At 36.7% G+C, this 27801-nt stretch overlaps 2 protein-coding genes across 3 annotated transcripts in view; one reads left to right on the top strand and one right to left on the bottom strand.

Moving 5' to 3' along the window:
* Window positions 1-334: 334 nt before the first annotated feature.
* nubp1 (nucleotide binding protein 1 (MinD homolog, E. coli)) lies at window positions 335-10327 on the bottom strand. Its single transcript, XM_020919914.2, has 10 exons — window positions 10229-10327; window positions 9349-9453; window positions 9153-9286; window positions 8989-9057; window positions 8489-8521; window positions 8314-8404; window positions 7816-7970; window positions 2870-2980; window positions 1208-1394; window positions 335-1033 (listed from the first exon to the last, which is right to left on the bottom strand). The coding sequence occupies exons 1-10, from the start codon at window positions 10257-10259 to the stop codon at window positions 984-986; spliced, it is 966 nt and encodes a 321-aa protein (XP_020775573.1). The 5' UTR covers window positions 10260-10327; the 3' UTR covers window positions 335-983.
* A 2806-nt stretch (window positions 10328-13133) lies between these two features.
* The window catches only part of emp2 (epithelial membrane protein 2), a 35559-nt gene continuing 20891 nt past the window's right edge, over window positions 13134-27801 (top strand). Inside the window, exon 1 of one of the 2 annotated variants that reach the window (XM_020919947.2) lies at window positions 13134-13287. The gene's annotated coding sequence lies outside the window, so the exon portion shown is untranslated. The remainder of the gene's footprint in view (window positions 13288-27801) is intronic. The other variant, XM_055152557.1, reaches the window with a different exon arrangement.

The raw sequence follows: 27801 nt of genomic DNA, 5'->3' as shown, positions 1-27801 counted from the left end.
TTAGAAATGTTATTCATTTTTATTATTTTATTATTTACGGGAGCTACTGTGTCCAAGTAATTTCCCTTCCTTGGATCAATAAAGTTTGTCTAAGTCTATTATTGCATTTCAGAATTGTAGTCGTACCATTCTGTTGCTGTTTCAGTAGAGAAGTTGTGGTCATAAAGTCCTCTGCATATAGAATATCAAACATAGAAAGTTTAAAATGCCACTTGCCCTTGTAAAAGAAACAATTCCTCTTTGTATTTCAACCGCGCAACATTACGTAAAATTACACAATAAACATTTGCATTACTCAGTCACCGCGATGGTTACACAGTACAGTAGACAGCAGTAGTTAAATATGTCTTTTTATTCAAATTAAGACACTGTTGTACACATGTAAATGATAAGATAAAGTTTTGATCAACTAAACTTTTAACGTTTAAAAGGTCTTATATTACGCTATTTTCTGATGCTTCTTATTATTATAATGTTTCCTCATCAAAAACAGACCTGGAGTTGTGTTTTGTTTCATTCACACATTTAACACACAAATCCTGCATATTTACTTACTACTGTGATCTTCTCTTGGTCAGAAAACACTCTGTTCCACCTTGTGATGTCATGTGGTAATACAGGAAGGGCTCCACTGTGTTTTTAAACTCCATGCACCTTCACTGAAATTATTTGGATAATTTAAGACCAGGAATTGTCTATCTTTACAGAACAAAATGGAGCCATTAACTACCAAACTAAACTATGACTACATGACATCATAAGGTGGTATAAGCTCCTCAAACGCAATTTCAGTGATGTTTTTGATGAGGGAACTTTCTAACATGTCTAAAAGCTCTCAGAAGTAAATTTTGCGTAATCTAGGACCTTTAACAATAATAACATACAATCTCTTCTATATTGATGTAAAAATTTGGTCTGTATCCAGTGCATTTAAGTGCATTCAGAAACGTATGAGACGGTGGTTTTGTTGATAATTATTGTGGTCATGTGGTACTCTGCTCGGTTTCGCTGTTGACGCAGTAATCCTGGATACCTACACACGAAACATAAGAAAACAAAAATAAAGCAACCTCAGTTAAACTAAGATAGGATGTTGTGGCATCTACACAGTCCCAATTCCTCTATTTAACTTTCCACTTCCTTATAACCAAGAATTCTTCTGGAAAAAAAAAAAAAAAAGTGTGAGACAATACCAGGCAGTCCTTACTTTGAACAATTCGCTGGTAGGCAAGAGCGGCCGGAGATTCCGGGATATCATTGAGGAAGGAGCGGCCCTCGTCACAGCTGCGTGCAATGCGGGGATCCAGTGGTACTTTGCCAAGGAGAGGCAGGCCCAGGTCTGCACACAGTTTATCAGCTCCTCCGCTTGTGGGTGGGAAAATCTGTGAGGTATTCTGTGAGCAAAATCAAGAAAAATACAGGGGATTAAGAAGATCAACTACTGAAGGACTGGAATGAAAAACATGTAAATACTATTCAAGAAACAGAATACAGCCTCTTCTGTTACAGTTTAAAAAAAAAAAAAGGTATTACAATCACGACTCAAACTAGCTTGCCAGTGCCTTAAAGGTGCACTATGTAACTTTTTGATTGGAGGTCCATCACTTGCTTGTTTTTTTGTATGGAGGTGTCATTGCTCTGCCTGGAATGTTCCACAGTATGGCATTAAACAGTTTTACCTAACATTTCTTCAATTACGGATGGCTTTATAGCTCAAAAATGCCTTGAAATACAGACATTCTGACTCCATGGACCTGACCTGTTACTTGGTCTGGTTTAGTCTCCATGATTAAAGGTTTAATGCCACACTGTGAAACATTCAGACAAAGCAATAACGTCTTAATGGAGAAAGCCATTTGATGGAACCTCCACCAAAAAGTTAAACAATGCATCTTTACCCTACATGACACACAATTTTTTTTTCTCATTTTCAGTATACAGACCTCCAGAAATCCTTCCCTGAGCTGCAGAGGTTGCACTAGCACTGAATCATGATGGCTGCAGGTGCTGGGGTTTAGGCAGTGACCAATCAGATCAGACAGAGACATTTTAGGTTTACAAGTTCTACATTATGTGAAACTGACTCTAGTGAGATTCAAGCCATGTTATAATGTTGTTACCACATCAAAAACACATCTGGACTTGTGTTTTGTTTCATTCACACATGTCTGAGTAACCATTTATTATTTGTCTGTCTACAGCTCCAAAGCTCAAAATGCTCTGTTCCTCCTTGTGATGTCATGTAGTAGCAGTTAACAGCTACTTTTAATCTTTACTTTAACAGAAACTGTCAATTCCGGTGCTGAAATGATCCAAATGACTCCAGTGAACGTGTGTGGATTTTAAACACACAATGAAGCACTTCCTGTGTTACCATATGACGTCAGTGGTTGGAATAATATTTTCCACATAGGATTTGTGTGTTCAACATGTGTGAACGAAACAAAGCACAAGTCTTATTATGTTTTTGACAAGGAAAACAACATTATAAAAAAGAAAAAAACATGTAATTATGAATAAATCAGCATTACATTTATTTTCAGTAAAAGCAGTAACTGAGCTGAACATGGTCGTAATTTTTGAAACGTAAATTTAAAATCAAATCTTAAAGCTATTAAAGACTACGGTATATAAACCAATATATGACATTAAAACAGGCTGTGTGGCATGGATGTGAATCAGCCCGTCAAGCCATCATTCTTTCTCAGTTCTGCAAAAGGCGGAACTGTAAGGGCACTAAATGAACCGACTGACCTTTAAGATCAACGGAACAGGCTTAAATAGAAATGTATGTAGTTAATAAATACTTCATACTTAAATAAATACTAAACATGTGAGTGTGTTGGTGTTCTTTGCCTGCATGATTAACCTTGCATTTGGGGCAGACGAAACCACTCATATTCTCCACCACTCCGATTATAGGCATCTTCACCTTCTGACAGAATCTGATCTCCTTACGCACATCCTGCAGTGAGACCTCCTACAAAAAAAAGAAGAAGAAAAACACACTTCCAAGTAACTGTGAGAATGAAATTATATGATTAATGGAAGAATAGGTTTGTTTTGTGCCTGGCCTGAGTGCTGGTTTGACGAATGAGGAAGTAGCGACTGGTTTCTACCATTGCCTAATTTAAGAATGAGGAAATTATTATTAAAAACGATGCATGGGTAAAGCAGCTGAAGTGTCTTTTTTATTTGTCTGAGTTAAACTGTTTAAAATATAATGGAGGCTTTCAGGCGTGCAAGCACAGCTCACGTTAATGTCAATAATATGTCAATAATGATGTTGGTATAGTAACGAAGCTTAAACAGAAACTTAGGTGTTTTCTGGTGTGGTAATTTTACTAACAGGTGTGTTTTTACTGGTAAAGGGTGCGTCCTTCTTATGTAAAAAGTAGATCATAACATTCTTTGCAAGTAAGAGAGATAGAGATGGACATAAGCAGTGTTGAGAAGTGACTGAAAACATGCACCAAAACTATTTGTTCTGAATACTCATTTAAGTAACTTTATTTATTTTACATTTATTTGGGAATGATCACCAAAAGTCATTGTAGAGAGCGATCCAACCCTTTATTTGTTCAGCTTAAAGTGTTGAAAATGCATGATATTGTTGACTTAAGTATCCTCAAAGTCATGTAAAAAGCAAAGTGCAATGAGTTACCTGTAAATATTCAAAGGCTGTTTGAGACGAGAACAAGCCACTACAATTTAAAAGGAACCTACATGTTCGAAAAACCCAGATTCAGAACCAAGTAGGGGTGTAACAATATCCAAGTCTCATGATACGATATTGTCACAGTATGAATCTCACGGTAAGATATTTATTGCGAAAGCTCACGATAAGGTGGGGAGGCTCAGGATTACGGCTGTAAAAATATCCAAATCTCTCGGTACGATGTTTTCACAAAATACATCTCACAGTACGATATTTATTGCAATATTTTGTGGAAACAAACAAAACTGTGTGTCTTGACGAGACTTAATCCAAAGAACTACGACTTAAAAGTGCTTGGAACTGTTATTTCTTCTTGTAGTCTGCACTGAAATGGAGAAAAGGATCATGGTCTATGTAGTTCCCTCTGTCTTTTTTTAGCTGTTGCTGCACCATCTCTCTTAATTTTATACATTTATATTAAAGAGACTTGCAATTCGATATATTGTGATGGTCCACGATGTTATTGTGAGAACTTTGACGATATGATATCACGATATTTCTGTTATTATTACAGCCCTAGAACCAAGGTTATGGAGCGAAGCATTACTGTGAAAGGAGTTAATTTATGGAATAGTGTTGACAAAGATATAAAAGAATCAAGTACAATGATGGCATTTAAAAAAAAACACATAAAATCTAATGTAATGTGTATGTATGAAAAAGGAAACTATGGTAAGTTGTTGTGCATAATAGTGAAGATTTCTGTTTGCAATTGATTAATAATTATGCCTGAACTGAAATGCACAGTTTTGAAATGTTAAAGTAACTAACAGTGTTGATGTTTTGTCTGGAAAAGGGAAAACGGGGCAGACAGTATAAGATGACCCTTCTTTCTGCTCTTTTTCATTCATTTCATGTATGCTTGATGTTGTGACACTATTGATGTCTTTTTATACTTTATGAAATAAATAAACAAATAATACTAATAATAATTCAGGAACAGTTACTCTTACGTTTGGTCAGACCTGGGCATTGTACAGCTCCCAGGTCACATATGCCCTTTTGGTTGACTCTGACATGCCTGTTTGAGATCGTTTGTTATTACAAAATAAACATATTCTATCATTTTATCTCATGCACGGAGTAAAGCTGCATTGCTTTCATTTTCAAGGTGTTTTTTAAATGACATATTTTTGTAAGGCAACCTCATTGACCTCAAAGAATGCAGCCAAATGCCAAGTCTAGTTCAGTAATAGAAAGTGCCCTTCAATAGATAAATAATAAAGCTTAATATGAAAAATTAGGCTGATAAACAACAAAGGAATATATGGTTAAATAATGTGAACTAAAATATCCTCCAAAACTAGCATATACTCAGAGTAGAAAGTAGAAAATGGGCTGGGTATAAACTTAGAAACAGGTACTACAAAAAGGGAAGAAAGCACATTTCAGATGCAGAGTTTCAGATAAAGAGCTTGAAGTCAACAATCTAGCAAAGACCAGAGGGAGTATATATACAGACTACTCCGGGATGCTTAGGGAATGAGTGGCAGCTGTACAAAAAACAGGGAGGTAACAAAAGGAGGACCAGAAAAGGCTGGGAAATGGAGCTGGACTGGGGATATCATGTAAACAATGGGCGGAACTGTGACATAATTTTTTTCATTGCTTAATCATAACATTTACTCTTACCAGTCTTACCGGCTTGTCAAAACAATGCTATTTACTGATTTTTTACAAAGAAATACAATTAATATTAAGCAGAATTGAGTTAAGCATTTTGGCCCAGCCCTTCACAATATCTTCTATTCAAAATAATTGCCCACCCCTGTGTTTAGTGGTATTCAGAATAAGAATACATGGCAGCACTTCATCATTAGGGATGTAACAATAATCTAAATATCATGATATCGTATCGTCAAAGTTCTCAAAATAATATCGTGGACCATCACAATATATCGAATTACAAGTCTCTTTCTTAAATGAATACTTATGATGCAGCAATAGCTAAAAAAAAAAAAGACAGAGTGAACTACATAGACCATGATCCTTTGCTCCATTTCAGTGTAGACTACAAGAAATAACACAGTTTTAAGAACTTTTAAGTCTTAGTTCTTTAGATTAAGTCTTATCAAGGCATTTTAAGAGGAAAAAGTGGCATATTAACAGTTTTGTTACCCTCCACAAAATATCGCAATAAATATTGTACCGTGAGATGTATATTGTGAAAATATCGTATGGACAGATTTTGATATTGTTACATCCCTAATCATGAGCCTCTCCACCATATCGTGAGCTTTCCCATGATATCACAATAAATATCGTACTGTGAGGTTCATACCATGACAATATCGTATCATGAGACTTATCATTATATCTTTACACGCCTACTCGTCATGTAATCTTAGCTTTGAACTTCACAGTATTAGTGAAAAAAAAATTAAATACAGCTATTGCTATGCGTCTCTAAAGCAAACATAATATATTTTTTGCTATTGCTTTAACACTAAAATCTAAATTTCAGGAAATATTTTAAAAACTTGCGACTGAAGGAGCAAATACTCTCAAAACCTTATCTCCATTTCCGAGCATTACCTCTCATATCAAAAGTACAACACACTTTTTACAGAACCTAAAACACAACGATAAACTATTTAAACACAGACTGCTCTCTCTCTGTGCATGCTTAAGTGTGTGTCCCTAAATAAAGCACGCTCTTACCAAAGTCCATGGACCAGAAAGATATACCTTTATTGCCGTAGACTAAAGACACGGAGGACAAAACTGGACACACAGGAATCACAATATGAGAAATTTTATAGATGGACACGGACACACTAGAAAGGCAATATGAAAGACTTCTGTGGAAAAAGTGAACCAAGAAAAAGAACTGACTTTTCATTTAGTGACAGTGTGGTCCAGGTCTGACGGTCTGAAAAGCACCGATTTGAAAATTGTGTGTCCTTAGTTCCCTAAATGATTGCATAATATTGTACACATATTTACTGCATTTACATCACTCCCAAACCTACATACTTATTAGAATTATAATCCCTATAATTATGGAAATGAAGCAAGAGAGAATCAACACAAAAATAAAAACCTGGACTCTGACATTTTACATTACAAGTGGGTGGAGTAAAATTACTATTATTAACTTACTATTATACTATATTTAATGTGATTTTGGCTTAAAGATCCTATATGAAGCAAAATTTACTCTTCTGAACTTGTTATAATGTTGTTACTTGATCAAAAACATACCTGGAGTTATGTTTTGTTTCATTCACACATGTTTAACCTTGAGATTTTATCTTTTGACCTACATATTGGCAATTCTAAGACTGAAATCATTACCACGTATTATCACATAACATCACAAAGTGGAACAGAGTGTTTTCAGTTTGAAATAGTGGCACATGTTTATTATTAGTCTGTCTACATCTCCAAAGCTCAAAAATCATGAACCTCACAGTACGATATTAATTGCGATATTGTGGGAAAGCTCACAATATGGTGGGGAGGCTCACGATTAGGGATGTAACAATATCCAAATCTCACGGTACGATCTTTATTGCAATATTTTGTGGAGGCTACCAAAACTGTGAACATGCTACTTTTTCCTCTTAAAAAGCCCTGACAAAACTTAATCCAAGGACCTAAGACTTAAAAGTGTTTAAAACTGTTATTTCTTCTTGTAGTCTGCACTCAAATGGAGCAAAGGATCATGGTCTATGTAGTTCCCTCTGTCTTTTTTTTTTTAGCTATTGCTGCACCATAACTCTTAATTTTATATATTTATATTAAAAAGACCTGTAATTTGATATATTGTGATGGTCCACGATATTATTGTGAGAACTTTGACGATACGATTTCACGATATTTCGTTTTTTTTGTTATGTCCCTAACCTTTTCCTGAGTAAAGATTGGACATTTCAAAACTTATTTCAGAACTCAGCTTAAATATGCAGGTTCTCTGTGTTCAACATGTGTGAATGAAACAAAACACAGCTCCAGGCGTTTTTGTGATGAGGAAACAACATTATACCATAGATTAAAAAACAGGCTAACATGTGCCCTTAAAGTTCAGAGAAATCCATTTTGTGTAATATAAGACCTTTAAATAAGTGTTGGTATCATTTACGTGCTTGTGTTACCTGTGGTGTGGTAATGACTACAGCTCCGTCTACACTGGTGGCACTCAGGTACTGCACGATTGACAGGTGCTCGTCAGAAGTGCCAGGGGGTGTGTCCACGATGAGGTAATCCAGGTCGCCCCAATCCACGTCTCTCAAAAACTGCTTTATCATCCCTGTACAAACACATTCACACTGCCAGTAAAAATCTGGTAACTACAGTAATCAAATAATAATCCAATAATTAAATTTTTTTTTTTTTTTTGAGGTGTCAAAAACATCTGGTGTCATGTGTCTGTTTATTAATGGATAATAATCTTATCTTCCATTAGTTTGCCCTACATAGGTATGAAGATTCAGGAAGAATTAGTCACACCACATGTAAGTGATTACATAACATTTCAATGATAAGTAAGTTCTAAAAACAGATGATGATCAGATTCCAGGTGTCTGATATAAACATAGCCAGTGTAGTAACTAGGCCAAGTTATGTTACAGTTGTACAAAACTGATTTATACCATTCTTCTTAGGGCCTCTCCAGATCACAGCATCGTCAGGGCTGCCGAGGAGGAAACCTATGGACATGACTGCAAGGTTGTCTTCTACGTACTGAAAATAAGTAGCAGTGTAAACAGAAGCACTAAAACAACAACAGATGATTACATACAAATGCGAGGTGATAGTTTGACTTACAACAGGAGACCAACCGGAACCACTTTGGTGAACCTGTGTACAAAAGTACACATGTGAGCAGAGCAAAGTAAAAGTGAGAGAAGCACTCCCCCATTTGGCAGAGGATGAATACTTTATTTTAAGTAAGTCTAAATTAAAATGGGCTATATACTGTCATATCAAATTTACTTTGATCCTAATTGCATTATTATAACCTTAACAGACTAAATAACAAATTTAATATAGGGGAATTAGATTAAAGTATTCAAATAAGACTATAGTGTCACAAATGAGTTTAACAAAATGTATGGGAAACACTGTAGAGTACATACTACATACTACTAACAGTGTTTTATAACCTATATTGTATTGCTACTATCACTAACACTATGACTACATCTATTATTAGATCTGTTGGTCAGATTCCTTCATAAAACTAACTGTAATTGTTAAAAAAGACTAAAAGTGGAAAAACAAATACAAATAAACCCCCAAAAACAAGAATACAAAGTACACTGTACCTGCTCTCCCTCTAAACCCATAATACGAGGAACTGATGGACCACATATATCTATATCCAATAAGGCAACCTGCAAATAAATAAATAAATTACATTTCATAAATCAGTACATACATGTTTAATACAAGTTTGATCATCAGTGTTTTGTAAGAGCTGTGATCTCACCTCTTTTGTGCTGTCACTGGCCAGAGCGTGGGCCAGGTGTGCGCTGAACGTGCTCTTCCCCACTCCCCCTTTACCCGACAGAACCAGGATCTTGTGTTTCACTGTGGACAACTTTTCTGCGATCTCTGCTATGGCTGTGAGATGAAACATTTTATAACTACATCAATATTATTATTTTAAGTCATGATTGTTCTACCTGGATCGGGCGCCTTTGTCGCTCCAGACGCACAGATCGTCTGATTGGGACACCCCGCACATGATGATGCTTTCCCAGCCTGGTCACTTTGAGTGCCCGGGCAGTCTGAAAACAAAAAGAGATAAAACATAAATAGTAGCCTTAATAAACAAACATTACTATACACATAAGTACAGCAGAACATAACAGGAGAAAATGGTGGACCCTAAGTAAACTGTATGTAGGGTGAACTTAAAGCCACAGTAACTTTTAAACAAATAAAAGCATCATTCTTCAATTTGGGTTTGGTTTATTGCACTGAAACACATGTGTCCTTATTCTGAAGGGTTTGCATCTCCACAAACCTGACTTATTTGGCCTCCTCATATTTGTTTCCATAGAAATATTGTTCCCTTGGCTATAATCTTTCACTGTATGGCACAAAACATATCTGTCTCCATGGGGAATCTTTTAAAGCGTGGTTTTAACTTGATATTTCTGTAGAATCATGCAGGTGATGTCACAGCTGCAGAAAGTTGCATACTGATCCTTTAGTAATTAAAATAAGCCCAAACATTAAAAAAATGTTTTAGTTAAGATATTTTTATCAGCTGTGTCACCATGACACAGCTTCTTTTTTGGAACAGAAAAGGGCGGAAAATGCAAAATAAAGCGTGTAAATGCTGTAAAAACAGACGACATTAATTTATGCAGGGTTTAATAAAATGTTTTATCACCAAATTAACAAAACAAACAAGAGTTGTAGAAATAATCAATGATGCTGATGTAACAATCTCAGCGAGCCGTTAGCATACAATCACATAAAATAAATAAAAGCATTAACACGACACAACAAGTTTATAATAGTCTACTTTTAAAGTTATTAAAAAATAAAACTCACGCTCATTCGCATCGTCTGGTACGTCTGCCATGTTTGGTCTATGTCCGTCAATAATGTCTTCCCTCTCAAAGGTTCCGCACACATTTCCACTGTAAGTGACTCGTAAAGAAAAAAAATAAAAAGTAAATAATAACAATGATAATTAAAAAAAAGAAACATCTTAAAGTTTACTGCTTTAAACATATTTATACATAGTTAATAGCTTTTATTTATCGCTGAGCCTGTTAAAATTGCAGCCTAACAGCATAAAATATAATGCCTAAGCAACTAAAAAGTTGGAGGATGGATAAGAAAATATACTGAATAAATACACACTTATACATACATGCATATACACAAAAACGTAGCTTTCACAAGGCATTTAGTTAAATTTGATAGATAATCGAATATTTAATATTAGTTAATGCACGGACTGTTTCAAACCGCCAGAGGTCAGTGTTGAGTCAGTGTCCTAAACACATTGTCCAGAACTTCTTTAGTGCAATGTCTAGTGATGGTCTATTTAAATAAAAATTGGAATAAAATGCTAGCTTGCCATCATCTTTTGTGCAGTTTGTAGCCTAGATGTAGTAAAACACAGAATTATGTGTACTAATGTAGCCTATGTGTATTACATAATGTATAGACTTAGGTCAAGAGATACTTAAGTGTCCAGAAATACAGTACAAATATAAAGTGCAAATATTTAACTCCATAATGGCAGTACAATGCAGTGGATATATAACACTGTACTATATAGCTTAATGTAGCCTGGATTGTACAAATGCCAGTGTGTTTTGGATGGGTGCCCTCCCTTCCCCCAACAGTTTACCCTCAGTACGTAACTTGATATTTTCTTTGCCTCAGACTTTTGTCTCATGGCAAACAAATACAGCAACGTACACATTTTTACATTAGTGGTCTGTTCTTCTCTAACAATGGGACTATTAATGTGCCATTTACATTTCAAAATACCAAATAAATTAAATTAAGTGGAGTGTTTATAATAATGGAAGCATTGAGAAAATGAATGAATGAATGAAACGCAGATTTGGCTGATACAGTTGTGTGAATAAGGACTTTCTTGGAAAGAAGTGAAAGCATACCGCAATGAGGCCTATATATTTTGGATAAGTCATTTGCGCAATATCCTTCCTCTTTTCACTTTTCAGTCCACCCCTCCCTCGCCACACCCTCTCTAGCTTGGAAATGCTAAAAGGTTGGGACAATATTACATTTTTTGACACTATTTGACACTAAAGACTAAACATCAGCACAAATTTTCTAAACTTCCAGCTTAAGGAGCAAATACTCTTGTCATGTTGGCCCAACCTTACATCTATTTTCAAGCATTAACTCTAAAATTAAACCTACAAAGTACTTGCAGGACCTAAAACCAACGGTCAACTGTTTAAACACAAACTACAACTGTAAGACTCTCTTGGTAGTAGTACTTGTAGTAGTAGCTTTAGTTGTAGTAGCTGTAGTAGTAGTTGTAGTCGTTGTAGTACTAGTAAATCAATGGTGGTAGTTGTCGTAGTAATTGCATTAGTAGTAGTAGTAGTAGTAGCCACGGCAGCATCGACAGCAGTAACAGCAGCAGTATAGATCTACTAATATTAATAAAAATGTAAACTTTTTTTTTTTTATAAAAGTCTAATGCACAGAAAGAAAAATGCACTTATGATGATACATGAGATCAATGAGATCACTGCAGCCAATCTAACAACAGCTCTGTATATCAGCAGCAGCAACCTAGTAATAGTAGTAATAGTAGTCGTAACCTTGAAGTAATAGAAGTAGTATTGGTAGTAACCTTAAAGAAGTCATTGGCAATTGGTCGTAGTAGCAACCTAGTAGTAGTAGTAATAGTAGTTGTACTAGTACTAGCAGCAGCAGCAGCAGCAGTAGTAGTAGTAATAGTAGTAGTAGTAGAATCAACTTAGTAGTAGTGGTAACCTAGAAGAAATAGAAGTATTATTGGTAGTAACCTAAAAGAAGAAGTTGGCAACTGGTTGTAGTATCACCCTAGTAGTAGTAGTAGTAGTAGTAGTAGTAGTAATAGTAATAGTAATAGTAATAGTAATAGTAATAGTGATAGTAATAGTAGTATTAGTAGTAGTAGCAGGAGTAGTAGTAGTATTAACTTAATAGCAGCAGTAACCTAGTAGTAGTAGTAGTAGTAGTAGTAGTAGTAGTAGTAGTAGCAACATTAGTAAAAGAAGAACATATAAAGTAATAGGATATAGAATACAAATAAAATAGTAAACTTGAGTTTATATGTGATAAAGGTAATTCACAAAATCTCTTTAGAAAAGCGCCTATCAAACCCTCCACAACCCAAAGACCAAAGACTCCAATATTTTGATCTATACAAGGACAAAGTATAGATCTACTAATATTAAAAACAAAAGTAAATGTAAACTGCTTGTTATTACTACACCCATGCCTTCTTGGGGTAGGACTTGATAAGTCCTCGATAAGGACTCAAAGTTTTTTAAACTGAACATATACATATCATTGTGTTTGTAAGGTACCTTATACAGTTATGTTGCTCAAATTAATAAAAATGAAAAAAAAAAAAACTTTTAAGAGAAATAAAAGTATAAAAAACATCACCCTGAAAAACTGTAACATTGAAAGAATTTAAAGAGCCCATATTATACCTTTTTTTTAATCTGTGTATATGTTTTTGATGAGATAACAACATTATGACATGTCTTAAAGCTCACAAGAATCCATTATGTGTAATATAGGACCGTTAACAAAAAAGTTCCTGACTGATTTCAGTAACAGTATCGTCCAGTTTTCTTCTTACACTGGCCATGCACAAAACAACAGCTACAGACCAGAGCCCAGCCTATCATGAAGTCACCAAACTATCATGGCCGGTCAGATAATGGTCAGAATTACTCAGCACAAAAGCTAATCCGAGGTTGTACAAGCGTCAATGGGCTCCACTCACAAGCACAGAGCAGCAGCGGCCGGAGCATAACCCTGTGTGAGGGGGATTAACGCGGCTGTATGGAGACAGGGAAGTGAGGCAGGAAAGAGGAAGTCAGCTGTTTACGGAGAAAAGGGTATGTGAACTTGACATGTTAAATACACTACTAGGGTTTAATTGCTCTTCTAATGATGAACCGTTAATGGTTGGCGGTATTGTTTTATTTTAGATCAGACAAGTGTGACACAATGAGGTCTAAACTAGGGAGGACTTGGGTGAAGCCAAACTGAGACCTGCATATAGACCACATCAAAACTGGGACTATACTGGGACGACATTCAGAACTAATCCTGGACTAGACCAGAACTAATCCTGGATTAGACCAAAACTAGGCCAGGACTAGACCAGAACTAGACCAGAACCAAACCAAATCCACATCCACATCTGCACTATATAACTTTTTGGTTAGGGGTCCATCACCTGCTTGTTTATATAGATATGTCATTGTTCTACCTGAAATGTTCTACAGTATGACATTAAACAACTCTACTTTACATTTATGCAATTCGAGGTGGTTTTATAGCTCAAAATACCTAGAAAAATGGACATTCTGACTGTGAGCAGGGTAGTCTCTCCACAGATCTGACCTGTGATCTGGTCTGGTTTGGGTTAAGGTAAATACCAAATGGTGAAACATTCCAGATAAAGCAATAACATCTTACAAAGTTACACAATGCACCTTTAAAGAAGACATATTATTATAATGATGATGGTGAAAATAACATTATAGTGACTAAAAATGTAGAGTGAAGAGAGAGAAAAGGAATTTAAATTATAAAATGGCCAAAATATAAAATATCAATGTAAAGGGGCCTAGTGGTGTGTTTATGCTGGAGAGGGGTACTTGTTGTGGGTGTTGTTGTATGTTTTTGTGTTGATATTGTATTTTGTTAAATGTTATATTCTGTTGTCTTTAATTTAAAACCAAATAATAATAATAATAATAATAATAAAAAGAAGATATATTATTCTGGTGTTTGCTCTAGAGTTACAATCTCTGACCTCATTTTGTTATCATTTTCATATTTTAAATCACAATATTCATCTAAAACGACTTAATAAAAGAAAATTGTAACTGTAAACTTCAACAACAGAAAGAAACAGAAACATACAACAGAAAGTCATGAAGTTCTTAGCGCTTCCTATGGATATCTGCACATCAAGTTAGAGAAAAAAATTGTACCAAAATTATTATGTGATGCTGCCTCTTCTTGAGTAGAAAATAAGAGATTCAGTGGTTCTGCTGCATGTACAACCACTGACCTAAGTTATTGTGTTTAGTCAATATGTCAGTTACCATGTAGTCTATATACTATTAGGGGTGTAACGATATCCAAGTCTCACGATACGATATTGTCACGGTATGAACCTCACAGTACGATATTTATTGTGATATCATGGGAAAGCTCACGATATGGTAGTGGTGGGAGGGTCTACACCGAAATGGACCAAAAGATCATGGTCTATGTAGTTCCTTCTGTCCTTGCTGCACCATAACTCTTAATTAAACAAAGAGACTTGTAATTCGATATATTGTGATGGTCCATTATATTATTGTGAGAAGTTTGACGATACGATATCATGATATTTCGGTTATTGTTACATCCCTATATACCAACATTTACTTTCTATAGTAATCTCAACAATGTACACCACTTATACTGTACTTTTCCGATCGCCGAAAGATACTTTAAAGTTATTGAGAAAATATTTGCACAATTAATTTATAATGACACACAAGCTCTTGATAGTAAGTCAGCTACTGGCACAATAATGGTGCCCCGCATGGCTTTGTTTTTGGTCCTCAGCATTTCTTTGTACTTTGGTTCCCAGTAGTAAAAAATTCTCAGCTGTTTGGGCCATTTGGGGTCATCCCCTTGGAGACTATTTTAACCAATCCTTGTTGACTGGTGTCTAACCCGGGGCTATTTACGCACCAGCAGGGAACATTTTATGATTTATATCCAACAGTCGAGTTAAAATAGCTGTAAAGACTGTCTATGTTATCATGTTTACCAGCTATTCTAAATATGCAGGTACTAACATTTGAACTTAATATAAAAATTTGAATATTACTAGTAAGTATAAGGTATAGTATATGTATAAGGTATGTGGCTTGTTCATTTGCCTCTACAAACATTTTGCATGGTAGAGTTAGATGATTTGTTTCTCCAAATTAGATATAAGGTTACCATTTTGCACCTCGACTGTAAAAAAACTACAAAGGTCATACTCCAAGTGGCAGTCCTGAAGAATTTGAAAGTGTTCTCACAGTTATTTTGGTGGGACCACGTGCATAGGAATCCCAGACACACATTTAGCGTCGATAGTGCGTGTCTGACCGTGAGCTCCACCTGTTCCTATAGGGATAATTAACTGGGCGTCTTTGACTCGAGAGTAAAAAAACAAATGTGCTCAGTATTTGCCGTAGTAAACATTATAGTGATTCTTAACCCTCTCCAGGCAGGTGTTGCAGATTTGCAACAGCTAAATTCCAATTACCTACTTACTCCACATCCATATTATATGAGCTTTTTTTACTCAGGAGCCTTTTCTCCCATCCATGCTGATAAACGTGGGCAATGCAGACTGTGCAAGAAGTTGGCTACACGCAAATGACCTGCCAGAAGTGCAAAATACTTTTTTTTTTTTTTTTTTTACAAAGGATAAAAAGTCAGAATTGTATATTACTACCCCATATTATAATTTTCCCCAAATATCAGATTTTTCCTGATACTAAAACTTAATTTGAGCCTGAGAGGGTTAAAGGTCGATATTACACAGAATTCATTAAATTATGTTACCTCATCAAAAACATGTCTAGAATAATGTTTTGTTTCATTTGCATGTTTGAGTGATCCTTGATTATTAGTCTGTTCACATCTCCAAAGCTCAAATGCTCAAAATGTCATGTAGTGATAGTTTTCAAAATACCTTTTACCTTTAGTTCAGTAAAGATGGGCAATTCCAGGCCTGAAATTAACCATATGATTCTAATGAAGGTGTATGGTGTTTAAAAACAAAGTAAAACACTTCTTGTATTACTACATGACATCATGAGGTGGAGCAGAGAGCACAGCATAAAAGCTGAGCCAAAGATGTAAGACTTAAGATTTAAGATGTAAACAATTAAATCAGAAACTGACTTAAAAGTTGTGAAATTATCCATCTGTCCATGCAGCAAGATAATTTTACTTGACAAGTTATCTCAAAATAAACATCCTCTTAAGCATCTCAGAACTAGTAAGCAAATAATAAATCTGAAAATAAGATAAAGAACCTGATATAAGTTGCAAAATCTTGGCCAGATCAAAGAAATTTGCAGTGTGTTTTCAGTTTGAGAGAAGAACTCAGCCTAAATATGCAGTGTTTCTGCATTAAACATGTGTGGATGAAACAAAACACAACTCCAGGTCTGTTTGTGACGAGGAAACAACATTATAACACAGTACTCAGTGGTAGTAGTAGTTGTAGTTGTTTTCAAACACCATACTTTTACTCATTTATTAAGCTAACATTTATACAGTGTACGCCTAATCTTACTTGCGTAAATGTTTTGTTTACTTCCCTTACTTACTTTCTGAGTGACAAAAGCTTTGTGTTGACACCACTCCTTCTGATATGATTGAATTTTTCTTATGTATATATATTTTTATAATCTACAGTTTTTATGTCCAATTATGACAGATCCTCATTATAAATCAGATGTTGTGTGTTGTGACAATTATTAGAAGCTGTAGTTTCTTCAAATATGTTTTCACTCTCAAGTAATTTAAAGGTGCACTTTGTAACTTTTTGCTTGGGGGGGCCGTCACCTTGCCTGATTCATCAGCTGGTTTCACTTTGTGGAAACCGTCTGACCTCGCAACATTAGGATTCGTTCTCTCGACAGTAGATAGGTATTTTTTTTATTTAACCAGTTGCTGCTATTTGGTCATGACATATGTAATGCGCCGCTAACGGGGCTGACTGGTATATTAAACTTTTCCCAAATTCCCATAGAAGAAGGGGAATAACGTCTTTCCTCTTGATAAAATTCACCAAACATTCTCTTTTTTGGGGCTTTTAATCCTCAGTCTCAGGAATCGTTGCCAACACAGAATGTATGGCTCTTCGTTCATTGGCTGCTGCCCGAACTCACTCTTCCGGGGTTTTTGTGAACTGTCTAGTGTATTCTGATTCCTGACCTAGTCACTGGAGAGAAATGAAATTGAGCAGAGGCACTAGGTGGTGCCAACCTGGCTGCCTCTCATCTGTTTGTTTCTATGTTCTTTGTTCCACACTATGAGATTAAACAGCTCTACCTTACATTTATGAATTTACAGGCGGTTTTGTAGCTCAAATACCTAGAAAAAAAATTAATAATATTCATAAAAGTATCTGCGCTCCTTCAAATATAATCATCTCCAGTGTAACAGTTATAGCCAACCTGAATACCCCAGCGTTCACACTTTAACTTTACCTCTCGCTCCACGACTCGGGGACATAGCACTGAAAGGGGTCAAAGTTCAGAGGTCGCGGCGGGTCAGGGAGGCTGATGGAGATTCAAGCCGCCCTCCCGTCCCAGCTGTCCGCACTAAAGCTTATCTGTATCTGTGCGTTTGGTGCCAAGTATGACTCCACCGACGTGTCTATATCCAGCCGCTCGTACGGGGGACAGCGGTGTTGACAATAGAATGTCTTTGTTAGGGGAAGGGGAGCGTATCCTCGATCACTGGAGGTTTGTGGAGAGGAAGGAAGATTAGAGGGGTGCGCGCCGAAAGTTATATTTAGACACATTGTTGAGGAGATGTTTCTATTCAGGGAGTATATACAGTTTACTGGCTGTATGTGATAAGCCATACACAAAGAGTATTTAGTATAAACTATAACATACGAAGATCATTTTAAGGTGCGTTGTGTAACTTTTCTGATGTAGGGTCCACCACCTGCTGGTCTCCTTTGCCTTGATTATTACACAGTATGGAAATAAATTTGGTTATCATGAATCCGTGTTTCATTCGTTCATTTGTTTTTCAAAATAAAACCAAAAAGAAGAAAATGAAAAAAGTTTTCTTCATTATTTGTCTCCAAAACCAAATTGAAAAAATTGATAACTATTCGTTTTTTCAGTTTCCAATTTTGTGTTTAAATGAATAATGAAAGAAACGGAGAATGGTTTCCTGTTTCAGTGACTTCAACTGTAATGGCAGACTTTTGCACCGCATACGAACTGAACCAGGACTAAACCAGGACTAAACCAGGACTAAACCAGGACTAAAACAGGACTAAACCAGGACTAAAACAGACTAAACCAGGACTAAACCAGGACTAAAACAGGACTAAAACAGGACTAAACCAGGACTAAAACAGAACTAAACCAGGACTAAACCAGGACTAAAACAGAATAAACCAGGACTAAAACAGGACTAAAACAGGACTAAAACCAGGACTAAACCAGGACTAAACAGGACTAAACCAGGACTAAACCAGGACTAAAACAGGACTAAACCAGGACTAAAACAGGACTAAACCAGGACTAAACCAGGACTAAAACCAGACTAAACCAGGACTAAAACCGAACTAAACCAGGACTAAAACAGGACTAAACCAGGACTAAAACAGAACTAAATCAGGACTAAACCAGGACTAAAACTAAACCAGGACTAAACCAGGACTAAAACAGGACTAAACCAGGACTAAAACAGAAATAAACCAGGACTAAACCAGGACTAAAACAGGACTAAACCAGGACTAAAACCGGACTAAATCAGGACTAAACCAGGACTAAACCAGGACTAAACCAGGACTAAAACCAGGACTAAAAAACTAAACCAGGACTAACCAGGACTAAAACAGGACTAAACCAGGACTAAAACAGGACTAAACCAGGACTAAAACAGGACTAAAACAGGACTAAAACAGGACTAAACCAGGACTAAAACAGGACTAAACCAGGACTAAACCAGGACTAAACCAGGACTAAAACAGAACTAGACCAGGATTAAAACGGGGACTAAACCAGGTCTAAACCAGGTCTCAGTCCTGGTTTCAGTCCCGGTCTGGTCCCAGTCTGAGTCCTGGTCTCAGTCATGGTCTGGTCCTGGTTTCCTGATCACCCGACAGTCTACGCGGGCGCAACTCCTGGCCAGTCCCGACACTCCTGGTTCAATCCTGGTTTAGTCCTGGTTCAGTCTGTATGCGGCTCAAAAGTCCAGCATCACAGTTTAAGTCACAGAAAAGGGAAACGGTCGTTGTCTCGTTTTTCCATTATTCATTTAAACACAAAATCAAAAACTGAAAAAAAAAAAAATAAATTCATTATCCATTTTTTTCATTTTGGCTTTTACTTGAGTATTCTTTTGCTCCTGTATCTTTTAAGTAACAAAACTGAGCACTTCTTCCTCCACTACTTACTTGACTTACTAAACTTTACTTACTAAAAATAGCCGTGACCTTTTGAACACTGATGTTTCACCTAGTCAGAATTCTTGAGTAAGTACAGAGAAGTGGGCTGGGATAGGGGGTAGGTGAAAACCAAGATTCTCTGAGCGCTCAAGCCTCAGGGAAAAAAATGAAGCTTGAAAATGAATCAATAGAAATAAAATTAAGTAATAAGTCAATGAGGGAACATAGTTGCAACTTGGTTAAAAGTGAAGTACATTTACATGTTTGTATAGTTTTTTGTTTTTTATGATAAATTGTCACATTTTTATACAGCGCTTTTCCACCTTCAAGACACACACCGATTCATGCACCAGTGTTCACAGATACAATGTTTATGTTTTGAATGGGATTTAAACCATCAACCTTTGAATGAGAGGACAAACAGTCTTCCAACTGAACTACTGTCACACCTTTCACTTTCACTGTCCTTTAATTGATGAAAAACTAAATGAAATATTGCATCTTGTAATTTGTCCAGAGTAATAATTCTGTTGCTGACCGATGCATCTAGCAAGCATTCTTTTGATGAATCAATGAGTTGCTTAGAACACAAAATGTTGTTTTGATCATGGCACATTTTAGAGCCCCAGTACATTTGTTTATTTATTTATTTGTTTATTTAAGGATCCCCATTAGTCTCTGCACAGACTACTTCCTGGGGTCCACAGTCATCATAAAATTACACAAAAACATTGACCGTACACAGAGACTAGTGCAGGTCAGTTCATTCATTTATTATTCAGTTACTTAAAAAGTTGATGATTATTTCAGTAATCAATTAGCTGTGATTAATCTGTGAACTTGTTTCTTTTGATGGACCTCCTAAATCTGATCGACCACACTTGTAAATCAATAATACAGACAGTTTTGTTTAAGTTTATGTCAAAATGTGCTACCTCAAAATTGCCCAGTAGCACCTAATGTTTGACCACATCTACAGTGCACCAGCCCTTTAACAGTGTTTCCTCATGACATATTTGTTCAAGAAAATATATTATATGTTACATTGGGTGCAGTCACTCTGTGCAAATAGGCTAATGGCTATAATGATTAAACATTTAGAATTACATTTGCACCTGTCTAATCTGTACTAGATCTTATTTCTGCATTGACATGTGCTGTTGCCATACACTCCACAATCAACCCGGAAAGTTTCTGTATCTCTGGTCCGTACTTTTACTACAGTAGCTCATTCTTCAATCCTCCACCTGCGTGTATTGTATATGCAAATGAATGAAAATCTGCACATGCAAATAGTGGGTGTGTCTGATGGTACCGGCCTTTTCCATTGTCTATCTTTGCGTTACTCCAGTCATGTGATTTGGAGTTTATCACGTTTTGAATATTTTTTTTTCCCAAACCTGAAATAACTGACTTGGATGAGCGCTGAAATGTCTTGACCAGTTGACAGAATTTTGTTTTGTTTTGCTATGAAAAAGAGGGTCCATAGTGTAGCATTAAACCTGTATCTCCATGAACACAGTAAGAGCGCATGATTTTTAATGTCTTTTTCAATATAAAAGAATGAGAACTTCGCACATCAAGTACTCAAGACGGGTGCGTTGGAGGAGAGGGAGCAGCCCAAGAACATAGAGAAAAATCCCACACACCGTCTTACTTGCAAAATGTGAGATTTATTAGGACATTTATCAGGTTTGTCCTAATAAATATCACATTTTGCAAGTAAGACGGTGTGTGGGATTTTTCTCAAATGTCTTTTTCGGTAAAATCAACTGACGAATGAATGAAGATAGACGACTTAAATGCCATTCTGTGGAACATTTCAACATTTTCCAATCACTACCTCTGAAACGTTGAGGATGAAAAAAGGATTACAAAGACTATGGTTCACCAGAAATGTTACTTAGTGCCTCTTTATATAATAGGAAACCAGACATTGTTATTAATAGAAGAGCTGTCAAACGTATCGAACACCAGATACATATCGATACTAAAACTAGAATCGAAATTAGATACTCATGTGAGCAGGTATTGATACTAAAAAAGTCACATTCACTAGACAGAAATAAACTTTTCCTGAACTGATCTTGAGCTGTAACAGAACAAGTATAAGGGCCTGTTTACACGAGAATGAATTGTAAAAACAACAAAATATTTTATTGGAAGTGCCTTTCGTTTAGACAGTGACGGCGTTTGTGGGGCTTAAAAACGTAAAAATCTGAAACCAGAGTGGAAAAGTTGAATACGCTCTGCTGTAGCGTTTCCGTCTCCACTGCCCAAGACGTAAAACTCTGATTCCGAAAACGCTCATCTAAACAAGCAATAAAAAGTGAAGACGCGATGCCACTTTTGCATCTTCTGTTCAGACCATCATCATATAAATGTAACCTAAGAAGTAAAATTATCTACCAACTGAGGAAGAGTAGATTCAATTTGCAACATCTTATGTGTAACAAGATGTACTTTCATATTTTAAGTACAAAATCAGTCCAATGTTCTTAATTTAAGTAATTTTAACTTACCTAGATATTGCTTATTGCAGTTTATAAAGCCGCATGAAAAAACAAACAAAAAAAAAACACAAAAAAATCTAATCAAGTTAACACGACTTGAATTGAGAAAATTTTATCATGATTTGACTAAATTTCACTTCACAAGTAAAATTATTTGCCAGTGGAATACAACTTTTGTACTTAAAACATGAAAATACATCTTGCTACAGTTAAAATAAGAAAAACAACAACTTAAATAAGAAACAAAACTTTGCTTGAATTAAGAAAAAAATATTTCATTGGTAGATAATTTTACTTGTTAAGCTGAATCTACTCAAATAAAGTAAAATGTCATTAATTTAAGTCATTTTAACTTATCTAGATATCGTTTTTTTCCAGTGTATAAAAAAGTACTATGATTTGATGTTAAAAATGCCATTCTATTGTCTAAATATAATTTTTTTATAGAGGTTTTTTTTGTTACTGTTGTGGAATCAGTTTTGAGTCTATTTTGTATTATTGAAATTGAAATTTCAATATTGTTACAACAATCACTGATAGCATTACTATTAAACAAAACCCTTGCACATTTTACACAACTGATTGTTTACACGGCTGTTAAAACTGTCTGGTCCATAAGTCTGTATAAATAATACACAGCTGCTCCCTGCTTGTATTGTTCAACCCATTATCTGTCTCTTATCACTTTCGACCTCTCCTGCTCCACCTTATATCTCTTGAGTGGATGTAGACTTTTCCTGTGCAGATCTTCCATGTGCCTCCTGCTGATTTGCCGCCTTCACACACGCAAATAAGAAACAGGAAGTGGAGGATTGGGGGTGGTTTTTCCTGCCCAGTGCAGTTTAAATAATTCCTAGAAGTAAATGCATGTTACACCTAGTGAAGAGAAACAGACCAGTTTTGATGTTACTAATAATTACTTCACAGCCACAAGGTTCTGGGTTAAACTTTTTTTTTGGAGTGGAGTTTGAATGTTTCTCCCACCAAAATTTGCACTATAGGTACAAATTTCCAGCTATGGTAGTGCTGACCAAGCCAGGCTGGGGCCACCTAGTGCCTCCGCTCAATTTAATTTCTCTCCAGTGACTAGGTTAGGAATCGGAATACACTCATCGCAAGATAGATGTTTGTTTTCTGGGACACAGACAGGCGCTTGAGTTTGACGTCATGGCTTCACAGCTTTTCGCTGATTAGCTGGTGCGCGGTCTAGAACGTCTGGGGTTCTTACAAATCGTCTAGTGTATTCCAATTCCTGAACTTAGTCGCTGGAGAGAAATTAAATTGAGTGGAGGCAATAGGTGGCGCCAGCCTGACTAGATCTAAATGGCATTATTGTAGAATAGAACCTGTTTTTACTCTAACTTCTGAATATAAGTAACATTTACTCGCTCAATTCAAGGCATTCGGTTATTATGGTTTTACCAAACAAGATGAACTTACTCTTAAAGTAAAGGTTATTACATATTTCAGATTTGAGGAACTGGCAACATGACTTCTTTGAATGAAAAATAATTACATTTCACTGGCTGTGCCTAGTTAGATGAAAGAGGAGTTTATTGAACCCAGCACTGAGGAATTACTTGTAAGCTCAGCTTTTTCAAGTATGGTCTACTTTTAGATTTTACAGTGTTCACTTCCTCCTGTCTTATCCGTTATTTTAATGTGCTATAGATACAGATCAGTGAAAAGTTCATTGTATCCATCTTTGTATGTCCAACAAAAGGTGGTAAGTGATCCATGTCTACTTAAACGTTTATGGTGCATTCACTGCAGACACCTGACACTGGTAAAGAGGACAAACCTGTTTCCTCACGCCCGCAGCCTCCTGTGTTTGGGTTGACTTGGGATCATTCCCTGGGGGCGATGGATAGAAGAGTATCCTGGTAGTTATACTGTTTACGTAAGCAAAGTGACTGAGTGAGCATGAGAGGGAGGAGGGATTGGATTTCCACTGAAGACTTGCATTAGAGGTACTGTTGAAATGAATCTGGTCTAGTTATTCTTCGTCCTTTAGCAATATTGTATGGACAAATAAATGTTTTAATCCTACCATCTGTAAGTTTATTTGATTTTTTTACTGGTAAATGTCAAATGTGAAACCTGTTCCCACCTCCCCTCACCTGGTCTTTGTTCAGGCTCATCTGTTCTCTCTTTCCTTCTGTCAGGCCAAAAATGGCACAGTGTCAGACAGCTGTAATGTAGATAGCATCTAGTGGTGATATGTGAGACTGCAACAGGGGCAGGTCGGCCAATCTAATTACAATTGGTAGCTTTAAGTGGAACTAAACACTTACTGTCTAATTTACTTCTGTTTTGAGGCAGACAACCTCACCAAACAGAAATAAAGGTCCAGCAATACTCTATATTGCTCTATAGTGTTGTGTAATTCAATATAATGCAAACATATTTATGAAGTAAAAAGAATCATACCCTCAGAAATGTGTACACAAAATGCAGTTGTTGTAAACACTTATTTAAAATGCTTCACTCTGCTCAGCCTTTAGGTGATAAGACGTGCTTTGTAGTGAGGGTAAATTCAGCATCAAAATGTTCCAAACAAGTCTAGTGAAAGCGTACGAGAAGGAGTGCACCACTTCATGACATCAGCAGTGGAACAGACCAATATGAGCTTCTGCATCTCCACAAACCTGACTCTTATTTGACCTGAAAATGGGCCTCCTCCTTTTCTCTCTTTCTACTTCTTTGGAATTGACTTTCCACCTCCAGAAAGTTACATATTATCACTTTAACACATATCCAGGTAAGATTTTGGTGAGGAAACAAGATTATCACATGTTTAAAAGATAAAAAATAGCACCTTTAAAAGCCTGATTTAGCACCACATAAGCAGGTGTATTTGAACATATCCTGTTAAACCTGACTAATTCCTCTGGGCAGCGGTCATGGCAGGATTCTGGCTGCGTGAGGACTGGAGAAAAATGCGGAGAATGATGTGGCTCATAACGGACAATGCTCTGTTGACTGTCTCATGCCTGTCCACGCTAATGCTGTCCTTATGACCACACCACAGAATCCCTGCTCTGTGTGACGGTGCTGTCGGACCACTGGGCACCCATGGGACAATCCATCAAACAGCCAACTACATTCCTCTAACACGGGCAGCATGGTGCCACTTTGTCACGCAGGGAGTCCGAATGGGAGACATTTTGTGGTCAAAACGATCCAGAAAGAACAAAAGAAAAACTGAGCAGGCACTGAAGTGGTTTACTGAAGCGTCATGGAGGCTTCACATGTTGTGTTATGACACTTAAATAACAGATCATTTGGGTGTGTTCACACTTGTCCTGTTTACAGCAGTTTATTTCTGATGTAGGCTTGGTTAAGAATAACTCGTTCTAGTCCTGGTTTAGGCCTAGTCTAGTCCACATATACACTACTGGTCAAAAGTTTTAGAACACCCTAATTTTTCCAGTTATTTATTTCTATTCAAGTCGTGCAAGTCCAATGAAGAGCTTGAAATGGTACAAAAGTAAGAAGTGAACAGCCAGGGGTTAAAAAACAAGATAAAAGATACAAAACACAAGTCCAAGCTCTGCCAAAACTACCTCAGGAAAAAAAACAACAAAAAAACAAGATGATGAGCTGGAAAACATGGAGTGTCCAGCACAGTCTCCAGACTTAAACCCTGATCTGGTTTGGGGTGAACTGGACAGAAGAGTGAAAGCCAAACAACCTTCAAGTGCCACACATTTATGGGAACTTGTGCAACAGACTTGGGAAGAACTTTCTGTTGTAAAAAGAATGCCACAAGTGTGTTCAGCTGTTATATCTGCCAAAGATGGACACTTTGATGAGTCAAAAGTTCAGAATTTGTTTTGGTGAACAGTAAACAGTAAATCATAAAAAACTGGAAACTGGAAATTGGAATCTGGTGTTCAAAACTTTTGACACGTAGTGTAGTTCTGGATGTATTTCCATGCCTTCCCATGGAGAAGCAGTGGTGCAGTGTGTTAAATGTTTGCCCATCAGCCAGACAGTCTCTTGTTGGAATAAGGCACATCACTCAAGGTACAGAAAAAACAAAAATGTGGCTGTTTGCTGCAGGTGTTCCAGCCAGTGAGAGCAGGTAGAGGGTGCTCTTGGAAAAATGATCAAAACTTTAGACACAATGAAATCCAGACACTCTAAAGAAGTTAAAATTGCACTAGGAAAAGTATAGTTAAAAGGCCTTTATTTAGATGGCCAAAGCCAACATGTTTCGACCATGACTGGTTTTCATTAGCCAGGCTGGCGCCACCTAGTGCCTCTGCTCAATTTCATTTCTCTCCAGCGACTAGGTCAGGAATCAAAATACACAAGACAGTTAGCAAAAACCCCGTAAGTGCAAGTTCGGGCACCAGCCAGTCAGCGAAGAGCCATACATTCAGTGTTGTCAACGATTCCCGAGATCGAGGATTTAAAGCCGGAATAAACAGAATGTTTGATGAATTTCATCAAGGGGAAAGATGTTATGCGCTTCTTCCTATGCTTAATATACCAGTTAGCCCCGTTAGAGGTGCATTACATACGTCACAACCAAATAGCAGTGATTGGTTAAAAAGTATCCGCCTACCCTTGAGCAAACGAAATCTAAGGCTGTGAGGTCAGACGGTTTGTATGAAGGTAAACGAAGTGAAACCGGCTAATGAATTAGGCGAGGTCTTAACCAAGGCTTAGTTAAAAAAAATGTGTTAAAAGTTTTATAACTACATGAATGACGAAGAAAAGTCATGGTCGAAACATGTTGGCTTTGGCCATCTAAATAAAGGCCTTTTGACTATATTTTTCCTCATGCAATTTTTACTTCTTTGGAGTCTCTGGATTTCGTTGTCTAAATATCACTCAAGGTCTTTGTGTCTTTGTCTTTGCATCTCTTAATAATAAATAAATATATGTCGTCAATATTATTGTTGCATTTTCAAAGTATTCAGTTGTTCCGATGTGATTTCAGACATTTTATTCTCTTCATAGGGAGATTTGTCTTTTACATTTGACCCATCTTTCAATGCTGCTGGGGCAACCATAAACTGTGGGCTAAGGGAGCGTGACGTCACCTGTAGCGTTTGGCTCCAGTCAAATGAAGCTCATGATGGTAGTAGTTATAGGAGCGAATTTGGATTAGGATTAGGAATTTATTTACAGCTGGTTAGTTATGTCTATGGGAGCAACTTGGGGAAACATGTAAACTCCACACAGAAAAGCCCTGGCAACCTGGGAATCAACCCCGAAGCTCATATAAATAAGAACATTGTTTAGTAAGCGAGTGGATATTGTCAACTCTTTCACACAGACGCTCAGGCACCACTCAAGTTGGTTTGTCCAAGAACTGAACGTGCTCTGAAGAAGCCCGAAGAAAAGCAGCAGGTGGACATGACAGAAAATGAGACTGGGTCAAGGAAGCAGACATTTGCAAACACGCAGACGTCTTATTATTGCAAAGTGAATCTGTGAGAAAAATCCATCCCGCGTCCAGCAGCGCAAATAAAAGGAACAAGAACTTCCCTGGAGACTGTAATTAGGAAGAGAATATAAATAAAGGAGTGAAAGGTCATGCAAATATGGGCCTGATCCAAGATGGTCGCTTTTTTGGAGGAAAGTGTTTAATAATCGACATCAAATTCTTGGCTACTCATTGTAATATTGATTGATTGATTTCGGTCACAGGTATATTCTGACATTATTTCAAAAGG

This window comes from Boleophthalmus pectinirostris, unplaced genomic scaffold (assembly GCF_026225935.1).
Source record: "Boleophthalmus pectinirostris isolate CB_2022bp ecotype Guang Dong unplaced genomic scaffold, ASM2622593v1 HiC_scaffold_17, whole genome shotgun sequence".
In the NCBI taxonomy this organism is placed as follows: domain Eukaryota; kingdom Metazoa; phylum Chordata; class Actinopteri; order Gobiiformes; family Gobiidae; genus Boleophthalmus; species Boleophthalmus pectinirostris.
Note: the sequence above shows the minus strand (reverse complement) of the source record. Positions and strands in the feature narration are given on the sequence as shown.

What these genes read in the sequence shown, in the direction of transcription:
- nubp1 (XM_020919914.2), bottom strand. Translation starts at nt 10,259, where the DNA reads ATGGCAGACGTACCAGACGATGCGAATGAGC. An exon ending in TGGGTTTAGAGGGAGAGCAG is followed by an intron (nt 8,522 to 8,988) that starts GTACAGTGTACT and finishes TTTTGTACACAG; the next exon opens with GTTCACCAAAGTGGTTCCGG. An exon ending in GTTCCGGTTGGTCTCCTGTT is followed by an intron (nt 8,405 to 8,488) that starts GTAAGTCAAACT and finishes ACTTATTTTCAG; the next exon opens with TACGTAGAAGACAACCTTGC.